The sequence below is a fragment of the Rattus rattus genome, chromosome 5 (genome assembly GCF_011064425.1).
Source record: "Rattus rattus isolate New Zealand chromosome 5, Rrattus_CSIRO_v1, whole genome shotgun sequence".
In the NCBI taxonomy this organism is placed as follows: Eukaryota; Metazoa; Chordata; class Mammalia; order Rodentia; family Muridae; genus Rattus; species Rattus rattus.
The window spans coordinates 150,941,297-150,964,517 of NC_046158.1; the positions used below are offsets into that span (position 1 = coordinate 150,941,297).

The 23,221-nt window shown below is 49.3% G+C and overlaps 1 protein-coding gene across 2 annotated transcripts; it reads right to left on the bottom strand.

Moving 5' to 3' along the window:
* Positions 1 to 535: 535 nt before the first annotated feature.
* On the bottom strand, positions 536 to 19,735 carry Ddx27 (DEAD-box helicase 27). Of its 2 annotated transcripts, XM_032904767.1 has the most exons (21): positions 19,591 to 19,735; positions 16,293 to 16,439; positions 14,526 to 14,585; positions 14,155 to 14,314; positions 13,617 to 13,657; positions 13,441 to 13,527; positions 12,430 to 12,535; positions 10,509 to 10,682; positions 8,557 to 8,707; positions 6,873 to 6,972; positions 6,643 to 6,784; positions 6,232 to 6,385; positions 5,328 to 5,409; positions 4,985 to 5,162; positions 3,382 to 3,488; positions 3,172 to 3,274; positions 1,877 to 1,971; positions 1,677 to 1,800; positions 1,414 to 1,501; positions 947 to 1,018; positions 536 to 843 (listed from the first exon to the last, which is right to left on the bottom strand). In XM_032904767.1, exons 1-21 carry the CDS (start codon positions 19,681 to 19,683, stop codon positions 825 to 827), a joined length of 2,283 nt encoding a protein of 760 aa, XP_032760658.1. In that variant the 5' UTR covers positions 19,684 to 19,735; the 3' UTR covers positions 536 to 824. The 2 variants fall into 2 exon arrangements, with proteins under 2 accessions (XP_032760658.1, XP_032760656.1); XM_032904765.1 differs by lacking the exon at positions 19,591 to 19,735 and having other exon boundaries at positions 16,293 to 16,460.
* Between the last annotated feature and the right edge of the window lie 3,486 nt (positions 19,736 to 23,221).

Sequence of the window (23,221 nt, forward strand, 5' to 3'; positions counted from 1 at the left end):
CATTCCTTAACCCATAGCAAATGTCTCACGAGTCCCGAGACGATATACCCTGTGCCTATTCCTAAGAGTTCAGCACTTTACTGTTTAGAACACATTGTAGTCTTCTCCCAGGGTTCGGGTCCCAGCATGGGGCTCAGGTCAGTCTTGCCTTTGCTGACTGAGACGTCTCACCAGCCCCGCCTTTTAACAGGAGATCCTTCTGCCTGTGGCAGAGCCTGGTCTGACCTGTACCCCAGCCCCAGATGAGCCCTGACTTACTAAACAGCCCGAGTTGGCAAGTGTGAGCAGGGTCTATGCAGCTGGAGAACTGGCTGTGTCCCACAGTAGAATTCCTGCATCTGGTATGTGTAGATCTAGCCAGGAAGGGGAACCCGGCACAGCAGTGCACACCTGTAATCCCATCAATAAATAGAGGCCTAAACTGCAGGCTCCAAGCTAGCCTGGGCTCCACACTCAAGATTTTAAAAAGGAGGCATGAATAACACTGGGTGAGTATCTAAGAGCTGTTCCAACAAATCCACAGACAACAGGAGGATCTGTTGTTTTTAAAGATTTTATTTATGTACGTATGTACACAGTAGCTGTCTTCAGACACACCAGAAGAGGGCATCAGATCCCATTACAGATGGTTGTGAGCCACCATGGGGTTGCTGGGATTTGAACTCCGGTCCTCTGGAAGAGCAGTCAGTGCTCTTAACCAGTGAGCCATCTCTCCAGCCTCGGGTTTGGGGTTTCATAAATGGAAAACTTCAGACCAAGACAAGATGACTTCCCACAGGGAAGGGATATAAAATTGTCCCACCAACTTCTTCACACCACTCATACTACTTCTTTCTCTTGTACCTATTAAGGAAATCAACAACATTAGAACCAGAAGGGAGGACAGTACTGCCTCCCACAGCAGCCTGCCTCTCCAGCCCCTCAGTCCTCCAAAGCGCAGCATCACCTGGACTTAGACTTGAAGTTCCCTCTCCTCTGGCGGGGCAGACCTAACTGTTTCCTCTCTTCAAAGGAAGGGCTGTAAGAGAGATGAGGAATGAGCTGGGCGGGCTGTGGGGCATGAGTGACGGCACCCACCCTATCTTGGCTTCGCTGGCCAGCAGAGGAGGGACGGGTGCGGAGAGGAGAGTTTAGCAGCTGGGGTTCAGTCTCCTGTGGGCTTGTACAGAACGACATGCCCTTCTGGAAGTCAGTCGACAACTCAGAATCAGCGGGCAGGCCTTTCCGACCAGCCAGATCAAGCTGTCTATATGAGGAGAGCTCATGTAGGGAGCACACTAGACCTCCCCTGCTCCTGCTCATCAGGACCTGAGTCACACAGCATTATGAAGCTCTAGGGAAGAGTTGGGAGTGAGCATGGACGCAGATGCTTCTGTGAGCAGCACAGAGGCTGAGCACAGCACTTAAACCTACCCAGCCCGGTACTGTTTCAGGGCCTTCTTGCTTGTGTTGGTGAGTTCTTCATCAAACACAGACTTCTTGTGCTGCTTCTGCTTCTTGGCTGCACACAGAGAAAAATGGCTCAGAGGCTACTGAGTCCCCTGACACTGAGGGAGAGAATTCCAGAATTCAAGTACACGGATACATCCCAAGTCCTCCAAAGCTTGGTCACTGCCATGCACCCCACCAACTCTTGCCCTGGTGCAGGCATCAGAATGGACCTCCTCATCGCTTACCAGGGCCTGCTGCAGGCTCTTCCTCAGGCATTGCCCGTGCTCGCTTGGTTCTGCGGTTCCTCTTGGCCAGCCGCTCTGCAAACATCTGTGCCTTGAGGATTTCAAACTGGGACCTCTCCTCCGCCTAGGAGCAGAGTGAGGGATGAGCACAGAACCAACCAGTGCTCCATGGGACCCTGTGCCACAGGGAGGCCACTCACCGTCATCTCCCCCTTTTTCTTGACGTCCTTCATAAACTTCTTCCTTTTCTTCTTTCCTCTTAAGGCCAAGTCAAACTCCTGCAGAGCCTTGGCAACTGGAATGAAAACAGAGTGGACTTTAGGGGCTGTTTGATTCTGTCAATAATTAAAATGAGAAGTAACTAGGGGGTGACAGCTCACTGAGTAAAGTGCCCTTCAGGGAAGAATGATGGCTTGGGGAGGGCTGCTCAATTATGGTTGCTGGGAGAAGGGGAGTCATACTCCTCAGTGGTGCAGCCACTGGCAAGTTGGCCCTGTTCATTTTAAACTGGCTTCTCGACACAGAGTCTATGTACTCCTGGCTTGCCTGGAACTCAGAGATCCACCCACCTCTGCCACCAGAATCCTGAGATTAAGGGTGAGCCCAGCACCCAGAAGCTATTAGACGGGGTAGTGGTGGTGGTAATCTGTTTATAACCCCAATACTGAGGTGGCAGAGAAAGGCTGATCCCTAGGGTTCACTGGCCAGCCAGACTAGGCCCATTTGCTTTGTTCTAGACCAATGAGAGACCCTAGGGCTGGAGAGATGGCTCAGGGGTTAAGAGCACTGACTGCTCTTCCAGAGGTCCTGAGTTCAATTCCCAGCAACCACATGGTGGCTCACAACCATCTGTAATGTAATCCAATGTCTACTTCTGGTGTGTCTGAAGACAGTGGCAGTGTACTCACATACATGAAATGAATAAATCTTAATAAATAAATAAATAAATAAATAAATAAATAAATAACAGGGTGGATAACCTAAGACCCTGAAGAGAAACAGCTGAGGCTGTCTGTCCCTCAGCTCCTCAGCCCCAGCTGCCTCGGTACACTGAGGGTTCCTACTCTCTCCACTCCCACTACAAAGGGCAAAGACAGGTTTTACCTAGGACTCAACAGCTTCCACCAACAGTCACAGCCCTCTTCTACCATGGAGTCTAATACACTCACCCTCCTGCCTGTCCCATCAAATAGAGGTAGGATGTCTGACATTGCTGGCACAGCCTACATGGGAGGTCATTTTGAAACTGCCAGTACAGTCAGAGATCGGCATCCCTCGTCACCTTCAGAATACCCGACAGAACACACACGCTTACTTAACTAAGGGGCACATGTTCAAAGATTCTCAGGACATCCTACCCCATCTGCCTAGTGGCAAAAATTGGCTAAACTTTCAATATCCCTCAACGTGGAAGTTATGTCATGAGCTCCTTATACAGGGAAATTCAAAGTCGGGCCCTTACAGTGCTCAGCCAGTGAGGAGCTTCAGGACTTACTCTTCTCCTTTTTCCTCTCTTCTTTGGTCTGGAACCAGCTCCTCTCAGGCTCCTGGTCTGCTGTCTGTTTCCCTTTGGATAAGAGTCGCTGTGCTGTGTCGATCTGTGGGGATGGTACAAGGATACCCGTGGTCACACTGCAGCGTCCTTGCCAGGTGAGCGCTGCAGCTGTCATGAGCGCAGGAGTGGGGAGAGGCCACACAGCCTCACCTGGGCTTCTGACTGCTGCATCTCTCTCTCCTCTGCCTCCAGCTGCAGCACTGCATACACATCTTTCTCCATTTTCTCAATCTTGTCCCGGAATTTGAGGATAACATCTTACAGGAAAGGAAAAGAAGAATAAAAATGAAGGGGACTACTAGGCAGTTAGCGAAAATAATGCAGATACCTACTAAGAATGAGGCCCATGACGGCCGCCAATCCTTGGTTACTCAGGAGGCTGAGACCTGCTCGGCCCAGCCTGAGCACAAGAGAGCCAGAAGTCTTCTCAAAAGTAAACATAAGGGGTTGGGGATTTAGCTCAGTGGTAGAGCGCTTGCCTAGGAAGCGCAAGGCCCTGGGTCGGTCCCCAGCTCCGAAAAAAAGAACCAAAAAAAAAAAAAAGTAAACATAAGGGCCGTGGAGATGTCACGTAAGAATGAAGACACACTCAGATCTCCAGAACCCTCACAAAGCCAGGCACACAGCACACATCTGTGATCCCCACTGTTCCTACAGCTTTTCTAACATGCCCCTCTCCTTCTGTCACTGGGTCACACTGTTAACTCACTGACTCCCATAGCAAAATACCAGCTGTTGTTTCCTACTCCATCCCTGGCTACTAGGACAACAGCACTGAAGGGCACAGAAGGACCCACTCCCTGAGTGACAACCAGAAATGACATTGGGGAAAACAGGTTGGAAGAACACTGGCTGTTCTTCCAGGACCTGGGTCGTTCCCAGCACCCACACACTGCTCAGTCTCATCCGTAATCCCAGCTCTAGATGATCTGATGCCCTCTTCTGGCCTCTAGGAGCATCACACATACACTACACGGACATTCACGCAGAACATCAGAACATCCACCTACATAAAATAAAAAGAAATAAAACCTCAAAACAAAAAGAAATGAAAGACATCCACAAAAAGAAGAGACTCTGAAGGATGAGCTCTCTGATTACAGAGTTCATTTTTATTATCACTAATTCCCACAAGTAGATTCAACTCAGCAGTGTTAACACATGTAAGCCAAGGCCAGGCATGGTGGGCACACCTTTGAGGCCAATCCGGTTTACAGAGCATAGCAAGACCCTGTCTCAGGAAGAGGAAGAGGAGGAAGAAAAAAAGGAAGAGGAAGAGGAGGAGGAGGAGGGGAGGAGGAAGAAGAGGAAGAGGAAGAGGAAGAAGAGGAGGAGAAAAAGAAAAAGGAAACTAGCAAATAAAAGGAGTCTATCTTGAGCCACAGAACCAGTTTGAGGGCCACCCTGGACAACTGAGACCACATCTCAAAACAAACCAAAGTCTGGGACAAAGCTTGGCAGGAGAGTAGCTGCCTGGCATGCACAGGCACGAGGTTCCATCTCTAATGTTGGATTCAAAAAAAGGAGGAGGAAGGAAGAAAGGGTGGGCACCCACAGGAACAGACCAAATGGGACGAGAGCCAAGAGTAAGTGCTAGCCTCGCCGCCCAGTAGGAAGGGGGGCTCTGTTAACTCCTAAAGTTCTGACGAGCTGGACCCTACTGTCACCACTCTGCATGCTCCACAGCTGCTGTCCAGGGGACTCAGGAGGCGACAGAGCTCAAGCTGCCTGAGCCCAACCCCGTGCTGCTCACCCTGGGGAAGGATCCGAGCCTTCACTGGAGCCTTGGCAGCCTTTACGATCTCCTTCAGCATCTTCCGCTCCTCTTCTCCCACCAGAGAGACAGAGCGCCCAGCCCTGCCAGCACGTGCAGTTCGCCCCACCCGGTGCACATAGTGTTTGACAGTGTTGGGCATGGTGAAGTTGATCACCTGAAGATTAGAGCAAGGATACTGAGGTGCAGCAGGCAGGCAGGGAGGCACCGGGACCCCACCAACACAAGCAGGCAGGGAGGCACCGGGACCCCACCAACACAAGCAGGCAGGGAGGCAGGGAGGCACCGGGACCCCACCAACAGCAAGCAATACAGGACTCACTGTTTTCACTCCTTCAATGTCAAGCCCACGGGCTGCCACATCTGTGGCCACCAGGATGTCAATCTGTTCATCCTTAAAGCGCCTAGAAAGAGCCAAAGAGATGTTAATGGTAAAGGTATCTGCCACCACGCCTGAGGACCTGGGGCCTCACGATGGAAGCATCTCAATCCCTGGGCCCACATGCTGGAGAGGACTAGTTCCTACAAGCTCTCTTCTGACTTCCACACTGGCACCATGTCACACACTCAAGCGCACTAAATAAATAAAACAACCAGCACTGACTAAGTAGCCAAGGCGGGTGTATACTGTTTCAGGCAGTTCCCATCACACTCGAGTTTGGGAACCGACTGTCCAGACTACAGCAGAGAGCAGAGGGCAGAGCCCCAGGGGGTGGAGCCTCCTTGCTTGACAGACAGCTCTCAGGCAGTGCCGAGCAGGGCAGTAAGGGCGTTCTGAAGGCCCTGCCCCTAGCTCTCCTCTGCTCTGGAGAACTGAATGGCAAACCATGCAGGAACCGTGTAGCACATGCACAGCAGATGCTCGTGGAATGGCTGCTGGCCAAAGGTGAATCTTAACAATCTGACATTTGCACTGCCCTGGGAAAGCCACACACAGGAAAGCAATGAGAGCCTCGTGCTCTAAGGTCAGGCCAGATCTAACTACACGCACCCTTACAGCATTCAGATTAGAACTAACGGTTTCCAAGAGGTCACCGATTCCCACCTCAGTCTCCCACTGCTGGGACTAGAGGTGTGGTGGCAGACACTGGCATAGCCAACTGCTTAAAGTGGGGCACTGTATTATTTGTGTCTCCTGCCTCTGCTCTAATACAACCCCACGGTCCTGCTTGCTCCCCATAAGGTCCCCTGGGCCTACCAGGAAGGAGGGCAGCACCGAGCATTACCGGAGAGCTTCCAGCCGCTGCGTCTGTGACAAGTTACCATGGAGCTCGCCCACCTGCAGCCCCAGCAGCCCTAGGAGGATGTGCATGCGATGGGCCTGCTTCTTGGTCTGGGTGAACAGCATCACGTGGTCAGTAAAGGTTCTCATCAGTAGAGCTGCAGAGAGAAGAGTGAGCCAGCACTGAGCACACTGACCATGTCCTGTCTGTGGGGCTCACATGCCAAGGCGAAGCCAGGTCTAAAGTGGGAGACAGCAGGCTAGCCAGCCTCCTGTAAGAGGTGACGTGGGCTAGGTGACAAGCAGTGCCACTGTCTGAGCTAGGGGACAATGGATTGAGGCATCTAGACAACAAAAGAAACCAAGAGCCTGAGTGCAGATGCCCACCCTGCCCAGTCCAGCCCTGAGGCTTCACCTGCCACAATGGCTTCCCGGTCCCCTTCCCTGTTAGGCCGGATCCGGATGAACTCTTGCCGTAGGAAGGGAGCTACATCTGTGTTGCTGTTCACAAATATCCGCACAGGATTCTTTAAGGAGACCGAAGCCAGATCTTTCACCTACCAGGTACAAGGTCAGGGCTGTGACGTGGAGAAAAAGGAGGGCTTGCCCGTCTGGGATCCTCTGCATGCAACTAGGCACACCCACCTCATCTGTCATGGTGGCCGAGAAGAGCATGGTCTGGCGGTGGTGGGAACACATTCGGATAATCTCCTTCATCTGCTCCTCGAAATACTCATCCAGCATCCTGGAGGAAGGGGCGGACATGCTGAGGAAGCTCTTCTGCCAAGAGCGAGGGTGAGGGAGGGTACTGCACAGGCCATGGCCGTATTGAGACTCAGGCTTACTCTGGGACTGCTGTTGTCTCACCCTTATTCTGTTATGTCTGAGCCACCAGGACTCTGTCCTATTCTACAAGGCACCGAGATCCCAGCAGCTTGTCCCCAAATGTCCCAGCAGCACATATTCTGAAGACAATAACCTGCTCCTATATAATCACAACGTCAAACCACCTGAAAGACATGAGTGTTTGGACAAGACCAATCTCCTCCACTGTACCCCCAAATGCTGTGTTTCAGGTGATGGTCACGTCTCTTTAGTCTGTCTGGAATAACCCCTCAGACTCGCTCTCTCTGTGCTTGTCCAGTTGTGTCCTGGTGACTGGAATGCTAAGCCATCCTAGGGAGAAGGCTGCTGGGTAAGGGTTTACAGAAGCTTGAAGCAGGTCAAGGAGATGGTGCTGTGCTGTGGAAACACCATGTGGGCATTAACAGTGTTCAGGAGGGGCGCACCACAGACGTGACACACAAGAGCTGAGCTGGACGAACTGGGCTGTCATCAGCTGAGCTGAGAGAGGAGCAAGTGTGAGGTGTGCTCAGTTCTCCTGTGGTAGGGTAACCCACCTTCTCAATGGACCTGTCATTGGTCGAACTGGGACATATGAACAAGGGGAGGGCAGTGTGGAGGGAAGAGCAGTGTGGGAGAGAAGGGCAGTGTGGCAGGGGAGGGAAATGTGGAGGGGCAGGAAGTAGAGTGTGGAGGGGGAGGGGGAGGGCAATGTGGAGGGGCAGTCCCAGAAGTAGCCTGCGGAAGCTATATTGCCTGCATTCCTCTCACTATTGTATTCAGCAGAAGATGGGTACCTTTTTTTTTTTTTTTTTTTTTTTTTTTTTTTTTTGAGCTGGGGATCTAACCCAGGGCCTTGCGCTTCCTAGGCAAGCGCTCTACCTCTGAGCTAAATCCCCAACCCTTTTTTTTTTTTTTTTTTTTTTTTGATGGGTACCTTTCTTTTTTCCATGTACAGACAAGAAAAAGATCTGTTCTGAGGATCTCGAATTTTCAAATCTCAGAAATGGTAGAGTTCTCATTCTTTGGAGACACTGACTCGCTCCGTGCACAGGCTTGTCTGGAACTTGCTATGTCCTCTGAGCTAGCCTCACTCTTGGCCATCTTCACGCCTCAGTACCCCAGCCTTCTAAGTGCTGGGGTTACAGGCACCAGCACTATTCCCGAATGACCTCTCCTACCTCGTAAACAGCTCGTTATAAAGGAGGAAAGGAGGAAGGGGGAGAGGAATAAGGACGGAGGGAGATGGGGAGGAAGAAGAGGGAAAGAAGAGGTGGGGAAGGGAAGGGAAGGGAAGGGAAGGGAAGGGAAGGGAAGGGAAGGGAGGGGAAGGGAAGGGAAGGGGAGGGAGAGGGCACACACACATACCCAGAATCTGGACAGAGACACAATGTGAACAGTAATGGTGCTACACAGGAGTCACCCAGAGCCTTAGAGAATACACAGGGAACAGTGCAGAATCCCAGGCCCTGCACCTCAGGCACACCTGTCAGCCTCGTCCAAGATGAGCACTTCAATGCTGCTCAGGTGGAAGGAAGGGCAGTTGTGGAGGTGGTCGATGAGCCGGCCAGGAGTGGCGATGAGGATGTCTGGAGCTGCCCGAAGAGCGGCTTCCTGAGACTTCACATCCAGGCCCCCTGCAGAGCACACCCCATGGATGACCTGGTCAGCCATTCAGCAGTGGTGTCACCTGCCTGGGGCTCAGGGCAAATGTAGAACACAGAGAGGCAAGAGAGCCCAAGGCCTTGGCAATATGATTTCTCAATGAGCATGGATGGGGAGCCATATCCCCATGCCCGAATTCTCTTTGTCAAGGTTAAGTCTTCTTTGGGTTTTTGATGCATCCATTACAATCCGCTGAGCGCAGACATGAAAGCAGCACTTCAGAACCCAACGGCGAGAGCTCTGGGTCTGAAGGCAGCAGCTGCACAAACTGATGATGTCCCTGTCCTGGAACCATGACCATCCCGATCATTCCCAACTGCACACACCGGGTCAAAGTGAGACTCCATGACACTAACTTCACCGAGAGTCCTCCCCAAACACGATCGCTCACACCAAGTGGAAATTCCGCCCTAAACGGATACAGTACCTACAAGTCTGACCTTTGAAGCCTCATCTTTCTTGTTTGGTGTAAAACAGAGCCCCACATATGTAGCCCAGGTTGGCAATGAGCACTACCTCATCTTCCCAAGAGCTAGGATCACAAAAGTTTCTATGGAAAATAATACTGTGGGGGTTTTTATAAATGATATTTTATGTATATGAGTACACTGTGCTGTCTTCAGACACACCAGAAGAGAGCATCGGATCCCATTACAGATGGTTGTGAGCCACCATGTGGTTGCTGGGATTTGAACTCAGGACCTCTAGAAGAGCTGTCATTGCTCTTAACCGCTGAGCCATCTCTCCAGTTCAAAACAATACTGCTTTTGTGTGTTATTAGAAACTGAACGCAGAGACTGGCAGACGCTATACAACACAACAAGCCCCTACCATGGAACCACATCTCCATCCCAGAATTTTTTTTCTTTTTTTCTTTTCTTTCTCTTTTTTCTTTTCTTTGGAGCTGGGGACCAAACCAAGGCCTTGCGCTCGCTAGGCAAGCGCTCTACCGCTGAGCTAAATCCCTAACCCCCCAGAATTCTTTTTCTTAAGGCTGTCTTCTTTAAGTTTTTAGACAGGGTCTCACTGAGCATCCTTGCTGATGTAGAACTCACTGTGTAGAGCAGGCTGGCCTCCAACTGACAGAGATCCGACTACCTCTGCCTCTCAGTGCTGGGATTAAAGGCCCACATCACACCTCAAGCTTTCTGTAAAAGTTAGTTTCATTTTATTATGTGCCTGTGTGTGTTATGTGTGCCATGTGCTGGTCCCTCACTGGTCAGGAGAATGTCAGATGCCCTGGAACTGAAGTACAGATAGTTGTGAGCTACATGTGGGTGCTTGGAACTGAAACCCAGGTCCTTTTTTTAGAGTAGCACATGTTCTGAACCACTGGACTAACTCTCCAACCCCAAGGTTAAGTTTTGTGAGTAGAAATGGCGTTCAATAATACAGTATCACAAAAGGCCCTAGATTCACTCTCCAGCACAAATCAAGGAAGTCGTGTCATGCCGAGTGTACTAGCTGTCTCACTCATTAGCAGGAGGGAAGGCAGGAAGATTGCTGTATTTGAGGTCAACCTGAACTATACACAGTTAAAAGTTTTAAGCCAACCTGGGCTACATATTAAAACCTTACCTCAAAAATATAAAACAAAACAAAAAGAGTTAAGTCTTAATGAACCATCCTTCCCTGCTCCAGTACCCACTATGAAAACATGTCCACCAATTTTGAGGTGGACCCAATTAACACAAAGGTCCTTCCTGACATCTAGGGTCACCCTGCCCTCTATCCGTCACACTGTATCTCGCAGAGGCCGCAGCCCTCACTTACCCACAGCCAGGCAGGTAGTGATGCTGCAGAATTGGGCCAGCTGCTTGGTGACAGAGTGCACTTGGATGCCCAGCTCTCTGGTGGGGACCAGCACCAGCACTCGAGTGACCGCAGCCTGACGGGGCTTGTAGATCAGACGCTCTAAGACTGGCAGTGCAAAGGCTGCCGTTTTGCCTAGAGGAGGACAGGAGAGCAGAGAGCAGCTTCAGCACCTTCCATGCTTTGGCCCCAGCTGAGTACAGGAACCCACATCTCTGCTTATGGGAGCACACAACTTACGCATGCTGTGTGTGCCTACTGCCGCACCATGTCCACGTAAACGTTTGTAAAGAAAAGCTCCAGGCTGGAGCAGGTCAGCAATTACCAGGCAAGCCATTCTCCCCAGGACCCACTATCATCCCATCCCCATCCCCATCCGAGCACCAGTGGATGCCAGAGACAAAGCTCAACAGCTTAAAGTCTCTGTCATTCATCACCGAAAAGACTCATCCTTTCTGTACACTTATGTGCATGTCTGTGCATGGATGCCACACATGCGTCCTGAAACCATACAGGGGCAATGGATCCTCTGGAATTGGAGTCAGAGACAGCTGTGAACTGCCACTGGGGATTGGGAAGTGACCCTGGGTCCCATTAGAGCAGCCAGTGCTCTTAACCCCTAAACTGTCTCTCTAGCCCTGACGCTTATTTATTTTATATTTTACATGTCTGTGAGGATTTACCCTGGACGGACAGATGTCTGGTGCCCGTGGAGCCCAGCAGAGATCGGGTATCTGATCCCCTGGAGCTGCAGTTACAGATGCCTGCTAAGCTGCCAAGTGGGTACTGGGAACAAAACTTTGGTCCTCTGAGAAAGTGGCCAGTGCTCTTCACTTCTGAGCCATCTCTCCAGTCCCCAAGTTCAGTGTTCTAGAGCATGCTGCTAGGAAGCCAAACTGGCATCCCAACAGCTTTAAATACAGTACTATCACCAACTGAGAGGGGCTGGAGAGATGGCTCAGCGGTTAAAAAGCACTCACTGCTCTTCCAGAGGTCCTGAGTTCAATTCCCAGCAACCACATGGTGATCACAATTTGTAACCAGATCTGATGCCCTCTTCTGCTATGTCTGAAGACAGCAAGAGAGTTAAAATATTAAAAAAAAAAAAAAAAAAAAAAATCACCACCTGGGAGATGGCTCAACGGTCAGAGTGAGTGCTACTCTTCTAGAAAATGAACACAGCTCTCGGCACCCCCACCAGGCTGCCTGCGACTCCAGCTCAGGGGACCTGCCACCGCTTCTGGACTCTGGGCATACCCACACTCACATGTACATATACCCACATAAGACATACACACAAACACATAACTAATAAATAAAATCTTTAGCAGCAAAGACCTCATATTGCTAATTCAGTACAGATTTCTACAGACTTTTCTTTTTAAGATACTCTCTAATCCCCCAGACTGAGCAGAAATTTCCAATCTTCCTGTCTCAGTTCTGAGATTAGAGGAATACACTTTCTATTGAAAAGATAGCTCGGTGGTTGAGAGAACTTGCTGCTCCTGTAGAAGATCTGGGTGGGTTCCCTGCACATACATGGTACTTTACGGTCAACCCTAGGTACAGTTATACAAGGCCCTATACCACACCTGCACACATATGGTACTTATACATACGAGCGGGTAAAGTAGTCATAATCTTTATTTTAGGTTTTTTGAGATAGGATTTCTCTGTGTAGTTTTGGTTTTCCTGGAACTCTGTGTAGACAAACCTGGTTCCAAACTCGGATCCATGTGCCTCTGCCTCCCGAATGCTAGGATTAAAGGCGCGCACCACCACCACCCAGCTCACTAATCAATCTTTAAGGAGCCAGGTGTGTTGAGCAGTCACAGCAGCCTAGAGCGCTGTGCACTCCACCTCCTCCCCACCCCCATCTCACCTGTCCCAGTAGCTGCGCAGGCGCAGATGTCTTTCCCCAGCAGACCCACAGGGATGCACGCCTTCTGAATTGGAGTGGGCTGCTTGAAGCCCATGGCTGTAATGGCCTGAAGGGAAAAGTCACAGTCAGACAGGGCAGGTAACAAGCCTCCCAGGCACACAGCTTCCTCTGAGTGCCTCTGCTCCGGAGCCTAAGGCACCAACTGCACTCTGGACAGCAGGAAACAAAAAGGAAAGCCTCGCTCTGGGAACGGCAGAAAAACAAGACAGACACCCATTCTATAAAGATAAACGCAGCCATGACGGAGCTGCAGACAACCAGGGAAGACACTGAGTCATACCAGGGGTGTCAGGGATGACTCACTGGACAGTGTGGGGTGGGAGAGCACCGCAGGAGACTTCCAGAAAAACTCCTTCAAGCAGAGAAACAGCAGGTGCAAAGGAGAAAAGTGCTACAATGTCCTCCAAAGGGACTGGAAGGGAGAGCAGTCTGGAAGTCAGTGCAAGGACTTTGGTTTCATCCCAAATGGAAGTGGGACTTACTGCTCAAACTCTGGAAGCTGAGCCCACAACACTGAGGGGGTCAATGAGGAAAGCAAGGAGCCTGGATGGAGCCTACTGTAAGAATCGACCCTTGTCAGTCGTCAGCTGGTTACGGTGATGTGCATCTAGATCCTAGCCCTTGGGAGACAAGGCAGGAGGACCAGGAGTTCAAGGCCGACCTCAGCTACACAGCATGTTCACAGGATGCCTGGACTACATAAGACCCTATGGAGTGATGGCTCAGCAATTCGGAGCACTTGCTGCTCTTGCGGGAGACCTGACTTTGGTTCCCAGCACCCGTGGCAGCTCACAATCACTCGGAACTCCAGCTGCAGGGGATCCATGCCCTCTCCTGACGTCCACAGGCACCAGCACACATACATTCACACTGCACATGAGCACACACACACACGAAAGTGAATCAATCAAAAAAGAATCAACCCTTGTTGCCAAACCCTTGCTGCCCTACCTTCAGGAGGGGCCGGGAGAGGTTCATGTCCTGGAAGGTCAGGCTTTTGTCATATTCAGATGCATCTTCAAAGAAGCCTCCTGATTCCTGCAACAGACCAGACCGCAAGAAAAGAACTCAGCAGAGCAGCCACGCCTGCACGTCAAGCTGCCCAGCAACCTCAGACTCAGGCTCACCTGGCCCTTCTTCTTCTTCTTCTCCTTCACTTTGAGTGTGTCTGTGGGAAAACACAGCAGTGAGCATAGTCTTTCCTACCCAGTGCTGCTCTGGACATGTCCTCAGTACTGTCCAGGGACTGCTAGGCCCATCACTGTCCAGGGAGGCTGCTGTCCCAGCCTCCTGTCACAGATCATAACAAATGCAGACAGGACACTAGCCTGAGGAGTACAGTGTAGACCGTAGGCTCTTAACACAACACAACACAACACAACACAACACTGTGGCATTTTAGTGAATTCTGACAAATGTTCATTGGATCCCCAACTGCATAGGCAAACGCAATGTGGCTGAGTCACCCCAAGCAGGTAAGCTGTAGAAGAGCCAACGCTCTGTGGAGCTGAGGATGAGGGAGAAGTGGCTGCCCACAAAGAATAAGCCCCTGACATGATGGCCGGTGAAGAGACAACCTAATACAACACATCCCAGCACTGTGGGCCCAGCGGCACCAGCACAGAAGACCGCACAGCCTCCTGCAGAGCAGGCGCATCGGCCTACCTGCTTTGGTGAGGATCTCCTCATCCTCAGAGGAGTAGTCAGTCTCAGAGTCTTCGTCCTTGGAGCCTGCCTCATTCTCTCCTAGATTCTCCTGCCCCTTCAGGTCAGAGCCCTCCTGACCTTCTTTCTCCTCTGCCTTCCCAGTCTTGGCTTCCTTATCCTGAGGGAAAAAATCAAATAAAATAGGCGTGACTACAAACACCAGGAAACTCAGAACCTTAGAGAAGCCATGGTGAGCTTCGCAGCCAGACAGTAAGGAGTCAGGACCATGCAGACTGGAGCACCTGTTCCCGCCCCACTCTCAGGCAGTGAAGCCCAAAGCCACAGGCCAGAGTGCGTTTACAATGGCCACTGCTGGGTCTCAGCCTCACCTCTGCTTTCCTTTTCTTCCGTACTTTCTCAATCTTCTCATCCAGGGTAGTGGCTGCCCTCTGAAGAGAAAATCAAGACAGGTCAAAGGAACGCATAATGCAGGAAGGACGCCAAACAGGCATGTCCCAGGGTCAGGACCCAAAAAGGCTTGTCTGAGCTAGGCATGGCGGCTCATGCCTGTAATCTAGTGTTTGGAAGGGTGGAGGCAAGAAGCCACAAAGCCAAAGCCAGCCTTGAGTGAGTTCCAAACCGACCTGGCCTGTCAACCCTATCTAAGGTTGTCTCAAAGGCTATTAGACGGTGCTGTCAAAGGCTTAGCTCACTTTGGAAATCTTAATCAATCTGCAAACTTTGTTAACCAAAGTTAACAACCAAAGGAGGATTTGATCCAAACATATTACCATGTACATATGAATATTAAATGTTTAAAAAAGTTATTAAATGGTTTGTTTAAAAATAAGAATAAGGGGTTGGGGATTTAGCTCAGTGGTAGAGCACTTGCCTAGGAAGCGCAAGGCCCTGGGTTCGGTCCCCAGCTCCAAAAAAAAGAAAAAAAAAAAAAAAAAAAAAAAAATAAGAATAAATGGGGTTGGGGATTTAGCTCAGTGGTAGAGCGCTTGCCTAGGAAGCGCAGGGCCCTGGGTTCGATCCCCAGCTCCGAAAAAAAGAACAAAAAAAAAATAAGAATAAATACAAACACAATTTTTTTTTAAGACTATTTTAGAAGCTGGAGAGATGGCACAGCGGTTAAGATCATCTGCTGCTCAAATCACAGAGCCGGAGTTCCATTTCCAGGAACCACACTGGGTGGTCCACAGACACCTTTAACTCCAGCTCCAAAAGATCAGTTCTCCGTTCTGGCCTCAGTAGGCACCTGTACATGCCTGGCAGGCAGGCAGGCAGGCAGGCAGGCAGGCAGGCAGGCAGGCAGGCAGGCAGGCAGGCAGGCAGGCAGACAGACCGACAGACACAGACACACACACACCTGTACATGCCTAGCAGATACACACACACACACACACACACATCTTGGTGCTGGAAAGATGGCTCGTCAGTTATGAACGCTGGCTGTTTTTCTGGAGGAGCCAGGCTCCACTACAGCTTCCAGGTCCACAGACCGCTCACGACCCCCTAAAACTCCAGTTCTACGGGATCTGACACCCTCTTCTAGACTGCACACACACTGTACATGCAGTACACTTACACACAAACTTCACCTTCTGTTCTGCTAGGATTATAGGCATGTGCCACCGGGCCCAGATGTGGGCATTTAATAAAGAAGAAAAACTCATTTACTCATTTACTGAAGCAGATGTAGGGGATAAGAGCCATAGAGAGCACGTGGGGGTCAGAGGATAAACAGCAGGACTCAGTTCTCTCCTACCATGTGGGTCCTGGGGACTAAATTCAGGTCATCGGGTAACATATGCCCTTACCATCTCACCAGCTGGAATAAGATTCTCTGATAGTTATAAATGTCACCCGCAGACAAACTAATATAGTTCTGACCACAGTCCACAATCAGCTCACTTTACGTGCTTTCTTCTGAGGCTGTCATGAGGATTATGGGGTACTCAGAACCTCTTCTCCCTACTCCATCAAACCTACACAACGGATTTCCAGAGTCCTCACGTTCCAAACGCTCCTGAGTGCAGGATGAACGTGAAAGGCCATGAGGTAAGTGTTTGTCCTAACACCTACTAACTGTCCAACCTTAACAGCCCATCCATCGCCCACCACCTGAATCCCATCCCTGTCAGTCTTACCTTCTTCTTGAGCTGGCTCATGACGTCAGCCAGGGCCCAGCTGCCATCGTACGTGCCCTCCTTCTCAGTGAAAACAAAGTCAGGGTTGAAGTCAGCACTGCGGTTCTTCTGCAGGGCTTTCTGCTTGCGGCCCAGCACAATGGGTCCCTGCAGAGAGGAGAAGTGGGAGTGAGAGTGTCCAGCTGAGATGAGGGAGGGAAGGCAGAACAGAAAGTGGAAAGGGAGGGGGCCTGACAGGAGAAACCCACAGCTGGGAAGATGGGTAGACCAGTTGGAAGAGCCTGCATGGTGCGTGTGAGACCTGGGGTTCAAATCAACACACAGAATACAAAAGAAACATAGAATGCAAATATGGACAGACAATAAGGAAGTGACCAGCCTACAACGGTCCTGGGAGATTTTTAACACACCTATCAGTGGGGGCTCAATAGTCTATAAGGCCAAAAGTAAGTAACTGCACAGAAAATTTTATTAAATACCTAACAAGTTTCATCCCCAAACATCTGTCCAGCATTTTCTTAATTAATGACCGATCCAGTTGGGCCCAGTCCACCATAGGAGGTACCACTCCTGGGCAGGTGGTCCTGAACCATATAAGGAACAGGCTGAGCAAGCCAGTAAGCATTCCTCCCTGGCTTCTGCTTACAGTTCCTGATTCGCCTGGAGTTTCTGCACTGACTTCCTTTGATGACTGACTGTGATATAGAACTCTAAGCTGAAATAAATCCTTTCCTCCCCAAATTGCTTTAGATCTCGGTGTTTTATCACAACAGCAAAACCTAATTAATGGGCTGGTGGCTAAGTACAGTGATAGAGCATTGGCCTGGCATGCCTGAGGGCACAGGTTCAATTCCCAGTACTGCCAGAACAACAAAAAGACATGTCACCATGTATACATATGAGGCCTGGCATGGCCGCACACTTTTAATCCCAGCACTTGGAGACCAAGGCAGGTGGATCTCAGTGAGTTTGAAACCAGCCTGAACTACATAATGAGCTCCAGGACAGCCAGAGCTATCCAACCCTATCTCAGTGATAATGATAATAACAATATACGCATACCTAATCACCACATTATATCTACAAAATTACAATTAACGATAATGTACCTCAGTAAAGCTGAGAGAAAAAGACAGAGCTACTGAGTCCCTAATGCACACAAGGCTCCTCACTAGGCGTAAAGGTGAGTCATCATCTAGGCTGGAGAGATGGCTCAATGGTGAAGAGCACTGACTGCTCTTCCACAGGGGCCATTTGGTACCCAGCGCCAACTTAGGAGCTAACAACTTTCTGTAACTCCAGTTGCAAAGAATTCAATGCCCTCTTTTGGCCTCCTCAAATAAGGATTAAAAGTGTGGGACCATGCCGGGCCTCATATGTATACACGATGACATGTCTTTTTGTTATTCTGGCAGTACTGGGAATTGAACCTGTGCCCTCAGGCATGCCAGGCCAATGCTCTATCACTGTACTTAGTCACCAGCCCATTAGTTAGGTTCTGCTGTTGTGAACCTGTGGTATATATACATAACATGCAGACAAAAACATATCTATCCACAAAACATAAAAAAACAAATAAATCTACCAGGTGGCTGAGGTACGTGCCTTTAATAGAACTTGGGAGGCAGAGTACCAGGACAGCCAGGGCTACATAGAGAAACCCTGTCTCAACATAAATGAATGAATGAATGAATCTTAAGCTAGTTGTGGTGGTGCACACCTTTAATCCTGGCACTTGGGAGGCAGAGGTAGCAGGCAGATCTCAGAGTTTGAGCAGGCCAGCCTGATCTACACAGTAAGTTCCAAGACAGCCAGGGCTACACAGAAGAACCATGTCTCCACATCTCTAAAACTTCTGAGAAGGCAGAAACCGACATATCCCCAGAAGCTGACTGACCAGCCGACCCTAACTGGTAAGTCCCATGCTCCGGTAAGAGAAAACAAGGTGGACAGCTCCTGAGGAATGACACACTGGATAGTCATTAACCTCTGGCTTGTGAGCACGTGTGTATGTACCTACACGCATATACCACACTTGCAGGGGCATAAACACCTCCAAGCACATGCACACATGAATGTACGTAAAGTGCAAACAGGAACAGGATGGTCAGAAATTCAAGTCTGGTCTTAATTACATAGCAAATTTAATGAGGCCAGCCGGGGGGTTACAAGGCCCCGTTCCAAAACAAAACACAGAACCGATACAGAATTTAATACCAACAAGCCTCTTACCAAGCAAGGTATCACTTCACTTCTGCCTTACAGAGGGGGTAACGCATGAGCTAAGTATCTCACGATCACTGCCTGGTGCGTGTCAGGAGGGAAAAAGTGATATTCCAACCCAGACCCTTAAGTTCTTGCTCCCAAGCCTGAATCCTATTTAAAATGCCTCATTCCTGTGACAGACATCAGAAAACTGCTGTCCTGTACAGTGATAACACTCAGGAGGCAGAAGTAGGCAATCTCTCTGAGTTCGAGGTCTACAGAGGTAGGTCCAGGACAGCCAGCGCTACAGAGAGAAAGCATGTTTGGGGGGTGGGGTGGGTGGAGATGTGAAAGGCTCTGAGCAGGGGAAAAAAAAAAAAACAAATATAAAAGTTTCTATGACATGAATGGAACAGGATGTCAGTGTTGTCATGACAAGGAGGGCTGTTGAGAGTCAAATCCAGAAAGGAGATAACAGAGCCTGTCCCACTCTGAAAGACACAGAAAAGCAACTGCAGGATTGGAACGGCATCATGAGACGATCACTCTGCTGCTTGGTGTGGAGACTACTCGAAGAGAGCAGGAAACGAAGTATGTGAAGGAGGCAGGTTTGCGGGTGTGACTTGGCAGTGGAAGAAGCAAAGAACGGTGTGTGGACGGACAGAGAGGGCAGAAGCCTTGAACAGACGCCTAAGTTGGCCAGCAGAGCACCAAACGACCTTACAGCAACATCCTGAAATGCAAAGACTGGAGCCTTAGACTTTAGTTTTTTCGGAATCGGACTGCAGAGGCTCTGGGTCACCCGAAGGGCCGTGTGAGGCAGGCAGATGACAATGTGAGATACGCAGGGTTTTTTGGCTTTTTGGGTGTTTTTGTTTTTGTTTTACTCGCCACTCACCCTAGAGCTACTTTCTCAAGGCTACATCCCCTAGCACCACTAGAACAGCCTGGGAGGCTTGGTGGATACACGGGAGCATGTGTCCCCAACCAGGCAGGAACCAAGACTGACTTCGCCTGCGGAGTTCGCACAGCTTAGCTCGCAGCTCGTTCCCGGCCGCTCCCGCCCACGGTTCCTTCCCCCGCCGGTTCCCACCTCCTCTTCCTCGTCTCCGGAGTCCGACTCGGGTTCAACCGGCACCTCGTCATTTTCGCCGATGGTCCCGATGAAACCGAGCTCCGCCAGCATGCTGAAGATGCAGCCACTTCCGGAAGCGAGTGCGGCGCGCCGACACGACCCGCCTTTTCCGCGACGGGCTCAGCGTCGCGCGCGTTTTACGTCACTTCCGCTCTCGGGAAGTTTGAGGCTTCGCCAGCGTGGTTTTGAATAATTAAGCCAAGTGGGTGGGGCGTTGTTTAAATTAGAAAACTACGATTTCAGTTTTCAGGAAGAAATGGAAGTCTGAAAGTGTGTACAAGGTGAGGGAAAAATTAGAAGTATGTGTACATTTGGGAAATAAACAACAATGGTAGCAAGGGCTGCCATGACGGCTCAGCCTAGCAAAGGCGTTTGCCACACTATCCTGAGAAGTTTGATCCTGGTACCTACGAGGTGAAAGAAGAGCACGGAATCCAGAATTGTTCTCTGATCTACACACCCTTTTCAAGTGAACACACCCGTCTTTTACGCACAATAATAATAATTAACAGGAGGCTGGATTTCTGGAGGGCTGGTTCAGTGTAACCACTGAGACAAGAGCACTGGCTGCTCTTGCATAAGGCCCAGGTTTGGTAATTTTAAATAATAAATAGATAATATTTTAAAGGTGGTAGAATTGTAAGTTTTATTTTCTTACGTTCTTGGATTTTTTTTCTCACTACAATAAACACTTTGAGGTTTGTGTGAGAGAGTGTGAGAGACTGTTTTCAATACATGCTTTTTTGAAGAGGGGCAAGTTTCTCTGTGTAGCCCTGGCTATCCTGGAACTTTCATTGTAGACGAGAGGCTGGCTCTGAACTCAGAGATTCACTTGCCTCTGCCTCCCTAGTAACTTACCAATCACACTTTATTTATTTGTTTGTTTATTTTTTTTTTTTGGTTCTTTTTTTTCGGAGCTGGGGACCGAACCCAGGGCCTTGCGCTTCCTAGGCAAGCGCTCTACCACTGAGCTAAATCCCCAACCCCTATTTGTTTGTTTATTATTAATTTGGCATTTCCAGACAGTTTTTCTGACCCTGGCTGTCATGGAACTCCATCTATAGATCAGACCTACTTTGAACTCAGAGAATCACCTGCCTTTTCCTCCTTAGCCCTGGGTTTAAAGACATGCAACACCACTGCTCAGCCAGAAATATCTTTTAAAAAATCTGAATCAAGGAGCCAGTACTCTAATCCAAACTCAGAGACAAGAGGATCCACAAGGCTTGCTGTCCAGCCAGTTTAGCCAAAACGGCAATCTCCTGGCTCAAGGAGAAACACACACCAGAGGCCTCACTGCCCTTAGCTTGTAGACTGCTTGTATAGCATGAAGCTCTAGGTTCAATTCCCTGTACCGTCTTGTGTCAGTTTATACCTGAAGCTCTAGGTTCAATTCCCTGTACCGTCTTGTGTCAGTTTATACCTGTAATCCAAACATGGGGTAGTGGGGCACAAGGGTAAGGCAAGAGGATACAAAGTTCAAGGCTATCCTTTGTAGAATTCAAAGCTAGCCTGGGCTATTTGAGACCATACCTAAACAGAAAAGGAACTCGGGCTGGAGAATGGTTCAGGAGATTAAGTACTTGTCTTTTAGTACATCCCTCAAGAGTGAGGAACGTGGAATTCATGAAGAAATTGATCAGACATCGGGGCTGCCTGGAATCTCAACACTTGGGAGACAGAAACAAGGGTGCCTGGGTCTAAGCTGGTTGACTAGATTAGCCAGTATCAGCAGGTCTAGGTTTGGTGTGAGACTCTGCCTCAAAATATATGGTGGAAAGCCATTCAGGATAACTCCCAATGTCCTTCACATCCATGTACCCTGTGGTGGTTTGAATAGGAATGGCCCTCATGGGCTCATAGATTTGAATGTTGGTCATCAGAGAGTGGTACTGTTTGAGAGGATTAGGAAGTGTGACCTTGTTGGAGAAATTCTGTCATTGAGGGTGGGATTTGAGGTTTCAAGGGCCTGGGCCAGGTCCAGAGTCTTTCTACTGTCAGTGGATCCAAATGTAGGACTCTTAAGCTCATTCTCCAGCACCATGTGAAGTGGAAACTAAGGGTTCTTTGGAAAGTCCGTGGTGTTGGATGCTGTTTTGCTGAGGCAAACATGTGAAGGAGTGTTTTCCTGAAGTGGACACCAGAAAAAGGATGTTTCAGTAAGGCATACTTCTAAAGGAATGTTCGCTGAAGCAAACACAGGTGAAAGGAGGTGGGATAAAGGATTCTTTGCTAACAACATGTATGCATTGGTCTGCCTCACATTGCATAGTTGAGCTCCATTTGTCAGGACTCCATAGAGAAAAAGAACCAAAAAACTTCTGGTGGTATGCTGTGGCTTCTTGGCCTCTTCTGAGGACTCAGCAGATTGGCAGAGTGATGTCAGTTGATACAGACTCACATGCTGAGGCAAGACCTGTGGAGGATACATGATATTTGGAGGGAGTATAAAGACCAACAGAGGTTCCAACCAAAAAAAAAAAAAAAAAAAAAAAACCAAAAAAAAAAAAAAAGACCAACAGACTACGAGAGGGTTTTAGCTCTGCAGCACTTCTTGGTCTGGTGTCTTTGATTAGCTTCACTTTGTTGAGAGAGGCACAACAGAGAATTTCTCCTGCCATTCCTGCTGGTCCTGGTCCCTCCTGCTGACTTGTGCCAATCCAGCTGCTAGATCATGCCACACTGCTGCTATCCTGACACTACTGAACTGGACTGAGGTGTATCTATTTGAGAAGTGTTTGTGAGTGGACCGAGCTGCCACGGCTGACCTGTGAACTAAATTGCTGATTTCCGGACAACACAGATGGGATTTGCTCCAAAGGACCTTTCTAAACAGGTCCACTTCCCCCATATCCCTTCTTTTCCACTACCTCCGGTGGGTGGTGGGTTACAAGGGAAGTTAAAGCATTTACAAACCCTCATTAAAAGTAGGGTTGAGGGGTTGGGGATTTTTAGCTCAGTGGCAAGGCCCTGGGTTCGGTCCCCAGCTATGAAAAAAAGAAAAGAAAAAAAAAAGTAGGGTTGAGAAAAAATTAAAGCTACAACCATGTCTGCCACAAACTGCTCTCTGCCATGATGAAAATGAACAAAGTCACTGAAACTATAAGAATGCCCTAATTAAATGCTTTCGTCATGGTGTCCCTTCACAGCAATAAAACAATGACCAAAACAAACAAACCCACCCTCCTGTGAACACGCATACACACATGCACGTGTCCACACACACACACACACACACATACAAATAACCAAATAAAGGAAAAGAAAACAATGTCATGGCCCCTGCTTAAACACCACTCTATTCTTAGAACAAAATCCCCGTGTAGGCAGCAGGACTTACCCACCTGCTCCCCCATTCTGTCTCTGGTGCTTGTTCCCTACACTCACACAAACAAATCTCATTCTACCCAAAGCCTTTACATGGTCCGTTCCCTCTGTTTTTGTTTTGTTTTGTTTTAGATTTATTTATTAGATATAAGTACACTGTCGCTGTCTTCAGACACACCAAAAGAGGGCATCAAATCTTATTACAAATGGTTGTGAGCCACCATGTGGTTGCTGGGATTTGAACTCAGGACCTCTGGAAGAG

Bases quoted from the DNA above. Each gene is read 5' to 3' on its own strand.
- Ddx27 (XM_032904767.1), bottom strand. From the start codon at position 19,683: ATGCTGGCGGAGCTCGGTTTCATCGGGACCATCGGCGAAAATGACGAG. The intron at 8,708-10,508 runs GTAAGTGAGGGC...TGTGCTCTGCAG, and splicing joins CACTACCTGCCTGGCTGTGG to GGGGCCTGGATGTGAAGTCT. The intron at 3,275-3,381 runs GTGAGGCTGTGT...CCATCCCCACAG, and splicing joins TGCAGCAGTCAGAAGCCCAG to ATCGACACAGCACAGCGACT.